A 14,530-nucleotide genomic window follows, 5' to 3' on the forward strand; every position below is an offset into this window, starting at 1 on the left:
CACTTCAGCTTGTGTGTATCATCCGATACGCCCTCATAATTGTGTTATGAGGGCATATTTTTCTTTTTACTACTCTGTTCTCATTTTCGATATTATGTCCTTTTGTGGTTTATTATGGTAATTGTTAGTGGGGTGTGTCACTGCATCCAGTAATACAGGTGTGTAATTAGATCAAATGCCAACGCGCCGATAAGCTCGCTGTAATATCATCTCCTGGGAAGCATGCTTTTATACCATTAGAAGAGTATTATTATTAATATTAATAATTCGTGTGCAGAGGCCTTGGTTTGCATGAGTTATATAAAATTGGCCTATATTTTTATAGCAAGTTTTTCATATTACTTTTATACTTATTATTTATTTCTTCTTTTAGATGCTTTGGGTAGTCGGTATGCACCATGTCACGGCCCACTACATTGAATTTTCCTTTTATTTACTACTATGCCTCAGAATTTTACACTTATCTACCGGTGTAAAATAATAGTTCCAATAATAATAATGATGATTATAATAATAACAATAATAATAATAACAATAATAATAATAATAATAATAATAATGATAATGATTATGATAATAATAATAATAATAATAATGATAATGATGATGATGATGATGATGAAGATAATAATAATAATAATAATAATAAATAATTTTAATAATAATAATAATTTTAATAATAATAATAATTTATCAAAACCACAGTAGGAAAATACACCAACTGGTGGTATGTACTAGAATGGAAGAAGAAGAAGAACTTAAAATATAATAATAATAATAATAATAATAATAATAATAATAATAATAATAATAATAATAATAATAATAATAATAATAATAATAATAATAATAATAATAATAATAAATAATAATATTAATAATAATAATTTATCAAAACTTAAAATAATATGTACGTTTGTATAAATTCTAGATATCGAAGATCCTGAGATTACTTGCCCTGACAACCAAACTCTGCCAGCTGAGCAAGGTTCAGTTGGAAGACTAGTAACATGGATTACACCGACTGCTACAGATAACAGCCAGGATGTTCCAACTGTAACATTAGCAGATGGCGATCCAGCTTCAGGCAATACGTTTACCTTAGGAGCTCCTCGGATTCTCACATACATTGCAACTGACGGTTCAGGAAACACAGCAACATGCACATTTGCAATTCACATTATAGGTAAGACACTGTTTCATTATCCGCCAATTTTATATTGGCTGCGTATTTTGCAAAGGAAAAAAAAGAAAGGCAAAAAAAAAAAAAAAAAGATTACAAATGAATAGGCCTATAGGTAAGGAAATTTAAATTACTGTGTCTATTACATGAGTATTGCACTGGGATACACTTATTTTAGTCGTTTCCCTTTTAGGATTTGCCTCAAACTTAATGGAAAATTATGGCCTTTATAAATGTACAAGTTAAAACCAAACAACACAAAGCAAAGATCCACGTTTCTTGGTTCACACATAGACAGACACTTACGTCTGTGTACAATGATGAAAGATACTATATCTAAGCAAAACAAGTGGGCTCGTTTTAAGTAATTTTGACGCCACGTTGAAAAAGAGTATACAATTTCAAGTTAAGTAGTTTAGTAATGTGATTAGCATTTGACTAGGCCATACAGCCTAGTTAATACGCTGTGTCATTCACTTCTAGATAAATAAGTTAAAATTTATCTATTTTCTAATATTTATGATAATGGATAAAATTCCAGACATGTATAGTCTGTTTTTAATAATGGTCCTGTTTACTATATAATATAAAAATGAATTTGATAAGAATGGTCAACAGATTAATAATAATGGAATTCTACGGGCAGAAAAAATGATAATGATGATGATAATATGCGCATCAAACCAGCATGTAAGGAGGTAAATGTAACTGTAATATATTTTGTTCAAAATATTACAATATACTTTATTTTAATAAAATGAAGATATGAAATTATATGAATATTTAAAGTTTAGAAATACTGAATGTATCACAGTCTACTACTTTTGGAATTTTGATGACGTCATCCTTGGCGACTAAAGGCCAACTCAGACAGCGTCGGCCGACGCAGCCCGACCCGATTTATCGTCGGGGACAGTCTTAAGCCGTCGTGAGAAATATTAAACACGTTTAATATTCTACTACGCGACTGTTCCCGACGCACATCATCGCGTCTGCGTTCAACTCACACTGCGGCCGACGCTGTCTGAGTTGGCCTTAATTCGGTCTACTAACTACTGTAAACGCATTAGCAGTAGAGTCAGATAAGACTAGATATTTCTAATTTATATATTCAACTCATGTTCAATAGTATGATTACTTACAGTATAATATGAATATGAAAAAAATGATTGTTTCGTAGATTTAAAAACTTTTGCCACCTCCACTTCTCATAACTTTTTCCCCCGCACCCCCTCTAGGTGGCGCCAAACAAGAAATCCTGACTATCACACGTGCGTGATTTGTTTGTAATAAATGCCAACTTCACACTGGCTATAGGACCAGGCTTGAATTTTTGTGGGGTTGTTGTACAGTATTTAGTAAATATAACACGTAAAATTTATGTCATCATGAGTATCCATTGAATCAAATAATAAATTGTGTTTTGAAATGTTAAATACAGTGAGTGATGTAGGCCTAGGCCCATTGAATTTAAAAGGTAGGAATTAGGCCTAGTGAAGTAGAAGAAGGGAGAAGAAAATAAGGTAGGCTTTTATTTAGCACACACAGCACTGTGAAACACATGGTCCCAATGCTGTTACCCTACTTTTGTGTCAGGCTGTGGCACTGTGGTTTCGTCGGCTACTGTCTTACAGTTACGGAACTAGAGTACATTTATGGCCTGACGTCTGTCATTTTTCGGAGTCGCCATACTCATATTCTATTTACGTATATTAATCAGTGGATCCTTTGGTTAGAGTACATTTCCCTTGTATTTTGAAATTGTTTATGTACACAATTCTTATCAATACATCGTTAATGGGGATGTAAAGTTGACTCTGTGTATAAACAATTGATTTTACCAGTGAATTTATAACGGTAAACTTTGGATTTCTAGGGGAATGGCTAGGTACAAAAACGTAGGCTAACATTTCCAAATCGTTATTTTTGTATTTTTTTAAAAGCGTACCATGCCTTCAACCCCAGCGTACGTTTTGTACGCTCGTGAAAATGATGAAAATAATCGAGGCCACTAACAGAGACCACCTTTCTAACAGGTTTGCTCTTTGGTCCATTTGTTTTAAAAAATAAAACTGTGTTTACATATGACCAAATTGTTTACGTTATTATTGATGTCTTTTACAGAAACTGTTTTTCTGATGATGATTATGTATGACAATATGAGCATTTGGTGGTCAATGACTATTTCTTAATTGTCATCCTGTCAATACTAACATACCATTGCATAGAAAATGATTTTGACTTATTGGGAACATTTAGCCTATATCCGGTTTCAGTCTTATTTTTAAACTGTTCTTTCTTCGAGTTTGAATTCAAACCGGTACCTCTTTCTTGAACTCTCATTTTTATATTTTGTGTTTATCAGGGGTCTGTCATTTGACCGGGCCCCCAAGCTTTCAGTACCATATTTATGATGATATAACATTCAGCATTTGATGCAATTCGCTCCTTACATAGACTCTGAGAATGCATAGAATATTTGCAATCTTGGATGACTGAACACAAGTTGAAGCTTAATAACAAGAAGACGACATTCTTTATCACGTAATCATCACATCACTATAAAAATCTTAAACATTCACACCTTTAATTTCTCTAATCAATATATTGAAACTATATCATCTACTGTATAATGAAAAGGTGTCTTGGGGCAGGACTCTTGTTTTCATACAACTGAAATATAAGAACTTTTCGTTGATGAGCTATGCTGGATACAATTATTAAGATTGAGCACTGTTTATTTGTCTATTTGTTTCTATTGTGTTTACGGTGGTACGCAGCAAACTTTAATTTGAATATACATATACAAGAACGGAACAATAATAGGACATCTACTGTTATTCAACATTCAAATTGCCAGACCACACAATTAAAAACTGAAATTTTCATCATAGGCCATAGATATAAATCCACCAAGGATAGAAAATATTTGTGGGATGCATTTAGTTTTAAGGCTTAACACTCAGTCTAAACAAAGACCTTGGTATTTTAAGCGGCTACACGTTCATTAACTAACTAGCTAAGAAGAGAAAAAACAGTACTAATTATTCTTTCATTAGCTGCATTTGCACTGTCAGACCACCTAGGGCCATTCATTTTGTTTATCATTTGATTTTTGTATGTATTTAAAATATAATTTATTTAAGATATAATTATTTTGTAGACGAGGAATCCCCAGTTTTTATGAACTGCCCGAGTGCTATAATAAATGAAACAGATCCATCAGTGAATTCGACATCAGTCACCTGGACAGAACCTACCTACAGCGATAATACAGATGAAGCATCTTTAGTAACAGAGTCAACGCATGATAGCGGAGATACATTTTACATTGGAGTTACAACTGTAATTTATACAGTGACAGACGAGTCAGGAAATGTAGGAACATGCAATTTCACCGTTACTGTCCTTGGTAAGTGTTTACATAATAAGTTTTACAGATTTTGTATAACTATTGCATTAAATGATAAACTAATCAATAAATATCTACGATGATGCATACTGTATACGACTTGACTGACCAACTTTATATATGTACTTAATCTTAGATATGGAACCTCCTACTTACAACTGTTCTGATGATATAAGCGAGAACACATTTCCTGGCGTCGATTATGCTTCGGTTACATGGCAAGCACCAACATACAATGACAATTCATTCCAAGAGGTTATTGTGACTAACCAAATGCAACCAATAGATTTGAAAGTTGGCATTCATGAAATTGTATACAACTTTACTGACGAATCTGGCAACCAGGCATCGTGTTCATTTACAGTTACTGTTAACGGTAATTTATAACAAAAACTTACATTAGAGCTATTTGAACTTATCCTATTATTTTCAAACCTAGAACCTCACTGTTGTTCTTAGTGTTGTTACTAGAACTTTGAAAGCGTCCAGCGTCACCAGCATGAACGGACGTGCAGGAAGTTTGATATACATAAACTAGGGGGGATTTTTAACCAACGTTAATTAATAAATGTTTTGAAGGTGGAGTGTAGGGTGCGGTCAGTTAACGCTGCGTGGTAGGGAACCGAAGGTTGTGACCTTGGTATTAAATTTTCCTCTTTTTTTGACATTTCATTTTCTTAATTTTAAGACATTTTAATTTTGTACAAAGGAACATTCTATTTATTTATCTTATTAACTCTTCCAATTTTTTTTTTCAAACAGCTCTCAAATAAATGAATAACCTTTAACCTCAAAATGTTTATTTATACAAAAAAAAACGTCAAACACTAAGGCGCGATTCTAACTGACAACCTTTGGCTCCTTACAACACAGCGTTAACCGACCGTACCATTGATGCAATGTATCCGGTCAGTGATAGTAATTAATGGCAATTCTGAACCCTTGCCGAATAAATTTGTCTATTGGAAGACAGCCTTTACACCCAAAAATAAAAATGAATAGCTATAACCTTAGTTTAACACGCGGACCAGTATGTGATCGCTCTTGTTTTCTAGTCTTTTTTGAGTTATATTTTTATCATTTATGATATTAACGTATTACAAAGATTTTGATTCACTGAATCACCAAGTTTTTGCTGGACATATTTTTCTTTCACAGTTATTATTAACGGTAATTTAATACAAAATCGAACATGCATTAAAATTATGTGAACTTATCTTATTATTGATTCAACACTTTTTGCTAGACATTTTGTTCTTTCACAGTTAAAAGATAATTTTAGAAGTCAGAAATTGGATTTATTATATGCGGGCCTACTGTATTTTTAGTCTGTCAGTCTTTCTAATTATTTTTTTCTGTCATTTTTATATAAAAATATTCAAATTTTGTTTTATTATTTTTAGAGCTCGAATGACCCAATGTTACTTTTTTTGTACCTTTTCAATGCTTGTATTTTCTTGTTCTGATATGGCATTTCTACATTTAATTTAATTTCAACAGTCAGTACACATGAGCCATATGATGGATTCAGTATTGGGATCACTGAAGTTACCTACACCTTTACTGATCAATCAAACAATACTGCAATTTTCTGTCATTTTTATATAAAAATATTCAAATTTTGTTTTATTATTTTTAGAGCTCGAATGACCCAATGTTACTTTTTTTGTACATTTTCAATGCTTGTATTTTCTTGTTCTGATATGGCATTTCTACATAATAAACAATAATTGATTTTATTTTAAGATTTCGAATCACCCAATGTAAGTTTTTGCCCAGGAAGTTTGGAAAATACTACAGCTTTTGGTCTGCCGTATCAAAATGTTAGCTGGGAATTGCCAATTGTAAGTGATAATAATGGATGGTTTTCAACAGTCAGTACACATGAGCCATATGATGGATTCAGTATTGGGATCACTGAAGTTACCTACACCTTTACTGATCAATCAAACAATACTGCAACATGCATATTCAATGTAACAATTAAAGGTAAGAATACGACAGAAAAAAGAGAAGTTATTGTAATATTTACATAATGAAAATAACATTCTTATTACTAATATTCAACTATTACTACCTAATGACACTAATTTGCTTTATTACACATTTCAGACAAAGAAAATCCCATAATATCATGCTCGTCCAATTTCAGTCTCACGACTGAACCCGACCAGCTATATGCTACTGTTGTATATAATGTTAGCGCAGAGGATAATGATGGGTTACCACCAACAATCACCACTTCTGATCCCGATTCTGGAGACCAAATTGGTATAGGCATTCAGGGGTATTTCATAACAGCAACTGACCAATCAGGAAACATAGACAATTGCAGTTTTTATGTCACTGTTACAGGTAGGTACAGTAGATGTTTTATTTTATATGAGATAATAAGAGAGAAAGAAATAGATTGAAAGACATAAGAGAGGAGAGAGTGGTAGAGATTTCACAACTCTGGGGCGGATGCAGAATTTGGTGGTAGGGGTTGCGTAAGAGTCCACACCACCTCAGCCCCACCATGGTTGGGAATGGCGGTAGGAGATGCGCAGGAGTCCACATCACCTCAGCGCCACCATGGTTTGGGCTGAGGTGCAAACATTTTTAGAATATGGACCTGTTAGGTGTCTGGAAATTGCACTCTCATACATTAGACATCTTACCTGTAGACCTACTATGTTCATATTAATAACATAATACAATACAATAATTATTTTTCTTGATACAATTTATCGGGGTGCGATCACACCATATGCACTCCCTGCATCTGCCCCAGCAATTGTTATGTTGATTCTGTTAACAATTGTATTTTATCACGGTTATGTATTTTCAGATGAACAAGATCCAAACGTGACATACTGCCCTGGCGATTTTGAAGTAAATACGGAGACTGGAAAAGATTATGCAATTGCAACATGGCGAGAACCAACAGCATATGATAACTCAGGCACAGTGGAGATTTCGTATCAGACACATACAAATGGAAGCATGTTTAGTCTCACAGGCTCTCCGCATACAGTCATGTACAATTTTACAGATAATAGTGCAAATACAGCTATGTGCATTTTTAGAGTCACTGTTATCGGTATGTTTATATTGTTTCCACTAAAGAAATAATACGTATTTAACTTTAATAAGTTACAACTGATTAAAGACCTAAAATAGGGTGTAAATATTGTGCTTTATTGAGTTGAAACAAAATATTAAAACATTTGGCGAAGAATAACATCCCAAGTGTTAGCATTTGCACATTGGAGATATGACCTGGTGGGCATATCGTGTTCGTAATTTACATTGTAAATAATTATATGTTGATAAATGCCTACTAACAATTTGTCATAAATAATTCCAATAATGAAATGTTTTAATAAATAGAAACTATTATTTCAACTTTTTTTTAGATGATGAACTACCAACAACAAATTGTACAAGTGACATAAATATTTCTGCAAGCTTAAATATGACATATGCTATCAACGTCAGTCTTCCAACGATTGTCTTTGAAGACAATTCAGGGCTTGCAGTTGATGTTACACAAAACGTAAAATCACCGTACGATTTCCCGATAGGAATAACGTATGTAGTGGTGAATGGTACAGACCAATTTGGCAACATTGCTGTTTGCCGGTTTTCTGTGAATGTTACAGGTAATGTTAACAAGGACAATAATAATAATAATAATAAAATTAATAATAATAATAATAATAATAATAATAATAATTTCATTCATTTGATAATAATTTATTTGGTACATTTGCATTTGTTTTGGTTTTTTCTTCTCTGTTGTTGTTAAGCACCTCGAGGCTGTGTCAACGTGAGGCACTATATAAATCCAGAATTATTATTATTATTATTAAAGGCCAATGTTTCATTTCTAGTGAACATAGTCAAGTGTTACTAAATCCAATGCTTCTTCAATATCTGTAGTCATAATTTTAGTGTAGTGCAAACGATACTAGATAACTACCAAAATGATTGATGCATTTGTAAATTATGTGTCGACTAATAATTGCATGCTGGCTTTCTTAAATGTGTAGTGAACAAAGGTATTTTTCTTCATTTTCGATATTATGTCCTTTCCTGGGTTATTATGGTAATTGTTAGTTTCTGCACCCAGTAATAAAAGTTTATAATTAGATTAAATGCCAATTCGCTGATAAACACACTACAATATGATAACATTTTCTCCCAGGGAGCTGAGTATGTGTACTTTTGTGCTTTTCTACCATGAGTTTAGTAGTAATATTTCCTGCAAAGGCCTTGTTTTGCATATGATAAGTTATATAAAACTGAATACATTAGTAGGCCTACATTCCTATAGGGTGATAATTTTAGCAGGTTTTCTTATTACTTGTATACTTTTTATTTTTTATTATTATTTAATTATTCTTAAAGTGCATTGGGACCTTAGCGTATTTTGCAACATGACACTTCCCATTACATTGCATTATATTACTTTTTATTTACTAGCATGCTTTAGAATTTGACACTTACCAGTAGAAAATATAGTTCCAATAATAATAATAATAATAATAATAAAAATAATAATAATAGTAATAGTACAATAATGATTTTTTGAGAAGAAGTGTTGTTAAAAATCAAAAGGACATGTATGTTTGTATCAATTCTAGATGTGGAAGACCCAGAAATTACTTGCCCTGACAACCAAACTCTACCAGCCGAGCAAGGTTCAGTTGGAAGGCTAGTAACATGGATTACACCGACTGCTACAGATAATAGTCAGGATGTTCCAACTGTAACATTAGCAGATGGCGATCCAACTTCAGGCAATACATTTACCTTAGGAGCTCCTCGGATTCTCACATACATTGCAACTGACGGTTCAGGAAACACAGCGACATGCACATTTGCAATTCACATTATAGGTATTTATTACTAAATAAGTATTTTTTTTGGGGTTTGATTGAATTTGAAAAGGAAGCAAATAAATGTTATTTTGAATTGAATTGAATTTATTCCATTGTTATTGAATTTTTAAATTTATAAATGTGGTCATCGTCTTTCCTAACTTTTTTGTTAGGTATGTGTAACGTATGTAAACAATTTATTCTCGATTGACTTTGTCATTCAGTTTAAACAATTTAGTTTTAGGTAAAGGTATTATTCAACACATGTTTATTTTGTAGATGAGGAATCTCCAGTTATTATGAACTGTCCAAGTGCTATAGTAAATGAAACTGATCCATCAGTAAATTCGACATCAGTATCCTGGGCAGAACCTAACTACAGCGATAATACCAACACAGCATCTTTATTATCAGAGTCAACGCATGATAGCGGAGATACATTTTACATTGGAGTTACAACTGTAGTTTATACAGTAACAGACGAGTCAGGAAATGTAGGAACATGCAATTTCACCGTTACTATCCTTGGTATGTGTCTACATATTTTTGCTTTTCAAAATTTACATAACTGGCATTAAAGGATAAACTAATCCATACATATTTGAAATGATGCATTGTGTAATATACGGCTGGATCTTCTTGTTTCTAGATATAGAACCTCCTACTTACAACTGTTCTAATGATATAAGCGAGAACACATTACCTGGCGTCGATTATGCTTCGGTTACCTGGCAAGCACCAACATACGATGACAATTCATTCAAAAACGTTATTGTGGCTTTTTCTCACATGCAACCAGTAGATTTAACTACTGGCATTCATGAAATTGTATACAATTTTACTGACGAATCTGGCAACCAGGCATCGTGTTCATTTACAGTTACAATTAACGGTAATTTATCATTTTATAATATTAACGTATTACAGTTGAATCACCAAATCACAGAGTTTTTTTTGTCAAAGTTCATATTCTGTCACAGTTAGAAGATAATTTTAAATAGTCTGAAAATGGATTTATTATTAAGATATATGATCTGTAATTTTACTCTATAAGTCTTTTTAATTTTTCTTTATTATAAATAAAAATTATGTGTGTATCTGTCCAATTTTAATAACTTTGTAAACCACATTTGAAAGAATCAAGCAAACAACTTTTTAGCACTTTTAAAGCATTTTATCATTTTTTAGTATTTAAATAATGAATGTCTTAATTGATCCTGCATCTGGCTTTCTGAATATTTTAAATGTTTTTGATTGTTTTTAATATTATGTGTTTCCGTCCAATTTTATTAACCTTTAGCCACATTTTAAAGATAAAAGCAAAATCTTAACATTTTTAGCATTTTTAAAAGTTTTTTGGCATTTTTTTTCCCTATCTTAATATAAATGTTAATTGATCCAGCAAATTTTGCATGAAATGATCTTACCTATTTAATGTTTGTAATTGTTTTGTATTGAATGCACCTCAGAACTGTGATGAGGTGCCACTGTTACTAAAGTGCAGCTTCAATGAATTATTATAAACTTATTTATTATTATTATTAATTTTTTTAAATTTCCAATCACCCAATGTAACTGTATACCCTTTCAATGCTTTTATTTGCTCGGTTTCTTATGGCATGGCTTAACAAATAATGGATTTTTTTTTTAGATTTCGAATCACCCAATGTAAGTTTTTGCCCTGTTAGTCTGGAAAATACTACAGCTTTGGGACTGCCGTATCAAAATGTTAGCTGGGAATTGCCAATTGTAAGTGATAATAATGGATGGTTTTCAACAATGAGTACACATGAGCCATATGATGGATTCAGTATTGGGACCACTGAAGTCACGTACACCTTTACTGATCAATCAAACAATACTGCAACATGCATATTCAATGTAACAATTAAAGGTAAGAATATGGCAGGAATCCAATAGAAAGCTATTATAAGAATACAGTATATTTGGTCATTGCTTAAAAGCACTTAATCATGATCAATGTATAAGTGTTTTATAATATTTATATTATAATAGCTTAACTTTAGCTTAAAAAAACAAACTTAGGCCTAATTACCCAAAGGATAGACGTTTGAAGTCCACGATGGACCTGAAATATCAATTCATTTATAACTTGGTTTTTATGTCAATCAAATGCAATCGTAAAGATTCTATGTCGAAAAGCACATTACTGGGTCAATTTTACATTTGTAATTAGTGTGCCCTAAATATGGCTACTCCAATTCAGAGGACACCCTTATTAAAAGGGAACTACCTGTACTACTGTTACACGTTACTACACGCTTTTAAACTAATACTTACTTTGTACAAATTATAATTTACCTTATTTCATTTACATTTTAGACGAAGAAAATCCCACAATATCATGTTCGTCAAATTTCAGTCTCACGACTGAACCTGACCAGGCGTATGCTATTGCTGTATATAATGTCAGCGCAGAAGATAATGATGGGTTACCACCAACGATCTTCACTTCTGATCCCGAATCTGGAAATCAAATTGGTATAGGCATTCAGGGATTTTTCATAACAGCAACGGACCAGTCAGGAAACATAGACACTTGCAGTTTTTATGTCACCATTACAGGTTTGTTTAGATGTTTTATTTTATATAAAGATAAAGAGAGAAACAAAGAGAGATTGAAAGGCATAGGGCTAAGAGAGGAGAGTAAGAGAGATAGAAATGTACGAAACTGTCCTGTTGATTCTGTTAAAAGTTGTATTTTATCATGGTTATGTATTTATTTTCAGATGAACAAGGTCCAAACGTGACATACTGCCCTGGCGATTTTGAAGTAAATACGGAGACTGGAAAAGATTATGCAATTGCAACATGGCGAGAACCAACAGCATATGATAACTCAGGCACAGTGGAGATTTCGTATCAGACACATCCAAATGGAAGCATGTTTAGTCTCACAGGCTCTCCGCATTTAGTCATGTACATTTTTACAGATAATAGTTCAAATACAGCAGTGTGCACATTTAATGTCACTGTTATAGGTATGTTAATATTACTTTCTGCTAATAGAATGATATAGTACTAGTAATATTCTTATAATTTATGTTTGAAGTCAGTAGTAAACTAAAAAAAAATCTAGCATGTGTTGTCATAAATAAACCCACTTATTATTGTTTTTGTGATGGGTTAATTTCAGATAATGAAGATCCAACAACAAATTGTACTGTTGACATCAGTTTTAGTGCAAGCACCAACGAGTCGAAAGCAATTAACGTCACCTTGCCGACAATTACCTTTGAAGACAATTCTGGTGAGCCTGTTGATGTAACACAGAACATTTACTCGCAATCCGACCTTCCCCTGGGTATCACTGTGATAGTAGTTAATGGAACAGATATGAGTGGTAACACTGCTACATGCGAATACACTGTTAATGTTACAGGTAGGAATTAATTCTATGTATGTGTACTATTTTATAACAAGTGCTATTTTAAAATAATTTAAGTGTTAATTACCAAAATTAGTGCACTTTACTATGAATTGACTGTAGCTAAACTACACTATGAAATGTGTTATTAATGGGCGTATTTCTGAATGCGCTGTGATAATAATCAGTTGATTAATATTTCCAAAAGTTCAATTGTATTAGGCTTATTTATAAAAGAATTTTTTTTTTATATGCATTTTTATTTATGTACCATAAACATCTATCATATAACCATAAGTGTTATATAGAAACAAGTTTTATTAGATGTTTTTGGAAATAATTTTCCATGTTGCCTCTTTACTATGCTCCTTACTTTCAAATATTCAGACAATCAGCCACCAATTGCGATTGACTGCCCGAGCAATATATCGCAAACAACCGACTTCGGATCTTCAAACGCTACAGTAAACTTTACTGAAGTTACATTTATCGATAATTCAGAGGTTATGCCCACTGTAACTGTAACAGGAGTTAACCCTAATGACCAATATGAAATTGGTGAAACAGATATTGAGTATATGGCTGTAGATTCATCAGGAAATGTAGCAGTCTGTTCGTTTACTATAACGGTCATAGGTAAGCACAAAGTCAAATCAAATACATTCTATATGAACTTGATATGTACCTTTAGGTTAGAGGTTAAATTTAAAGTTTTTACTTGTTTTTGTATGCCTTTTTCCAATTTCTTATAAATTAATCATTTTATTTATTATAATTGTTATGTATTAATTATTCGTATGTTAAAATGTATCTTAATGATTCAATTTGAAATATAGATGAATTGAATTGAAAAAATGTTTAATTTTACTATACAAGGCTCCCAACCCTGAATGGACCAGAGTTCAAATTAAATAAGAAAACAAAATATAAATGTGTGCCTTAAAGTAATTAATGAATAAGGGACTTCTGCATATTTTGTATAAGAAATAATTTGTTTAAACCACTGTTAAATGAAGCGACTGTATTCAATAAGTTGTTAAACTTCCTTTGTTTCTATGTTGACGTTTAATAAATTTCACTTAGCCCATTACTTGTTGCTGTTGGATTTCTCTATTTATGTTGATTATTCGTTATTATGTTACGTATCTAATAGCGTGCACAGAAATCCAGTAAAAATACTATAAAAATAAAGCCATTTTCCATTGAAGAATTAACTATTTAATTTCTATAGAACTATAAATTTTAAATAGGCTTTAATATTTGGGTTAGGCCTATCTAGATATCTTGAAAGGTGTTCAAATAAAAATGCTCAGTATAAACCAATTCATCTGTAATCAAATCAATAAGACAACCATGTTGAAACTGTTACTTATGTCTATTGTGAGCCAAAATATCTTTCTATTATTTCTTACAGATGATATGGATCCGATATTGCAGTGTTTTGATGTGATGAATACCACAATACCAGAAACCGCCTTTGGTATTATAGATGAATACAGTATAACAGTAATCGAAAATAGTCAATCGTATGACATAAGTTATACTATTCAGCCTGGAGTTAGTTTTTCTATTGGTAAAACACAAGTTACAGCTACAGCAACAGACTCATCAGAAAATACAGGGAACTGCACATTCAATGTGACAATTATAGGTAAAAGTGGAACTGAAATGCATCCTAATAT

At 32.1% G+C, this 14,530-nt stretch overlaps 1 protein-coding gene across 1 annotated transcript in view; it reads left to right on the top strand.

The window, feature by feature from the left end:
* The window catches only part of LOC117103264, a 66,660-nt gene that overhangs the window by 20,921 nt on the left and 31,209 nt on the right, over window positions 1–14,530 (top strand). The window contains exons 17-32 of the mRNA XM_033243833.1: window positions 932–1,186; window positions 4,347–4,595; window positions 4,732–4,971; window positions 6,342–6,584; window positions 6,708–6,950; window positions 7,426–7,677; window positions 7,994–8,239; window positions 9,224–9,478; window positions 9,740–9,988; window positions 10,110–10,352; window positions 11,112–11,354; window positions 11,804–12,046; window positions 12,211–12,462; window positions 12,618–12,863; window positions 13,236–13,484; window positions 14,263–14,499. Coding sequence (XP_033099724.1) covers window positions 932–1,186; window positions 4,347–4,595; window positions 4,732–4,971; window positions 6,342–6,584; window positions 6,708–6,950; window positions 7,426–7,677; window positions 7,994–8,239; window positions 9,224–9,478; window positions 9,740–9,988; window positions 10,110–10,352; window positions 11,112–11,354; window positions 11,804–12,046; window positions 12,211–12,462; window positions 12,618–12,863; window positions 13,236–13,484; window positions 14,263–14,499 — 3,945 coding nt within the window. The remainder of the gene's footprint in view (window positions 1–931; window positions 1,187–4,346; window positions 4,596–4,731; window positions 4,972–6,341; window positions 6,585–6,707; window positions 6,951–7,425; window positions 7,678–7,993; window positions 8,240–9,223; window positions 9,479–9,739; window positions 9,989–10,109; window positions 10,353–11,111; window positions 11,355–11,803; window positions 12,047–12,210; window positions 12,463–12,617; window positions 12,864–13,235; window positions 13,485–14,262; window positions 14,500–14,530) is intronic.

Source organism: Anneissia japonica, unplaced genomic scaffold (genome assembly GCF_011630105.1).
Source record: "Anneissia japonica isolate Jap-2015-1 unplaced genomic scaffold, ASM1163010v1 scaffold2207_len539183_cov196, whole genome shotgun sequence".
Classification (NCBI taxonomy): Eukaryota; Metazoa; Echinodermata; class Crinoidea; order Comatulida; family Comatulidae; genus Anneissia; species Anneissia japonica.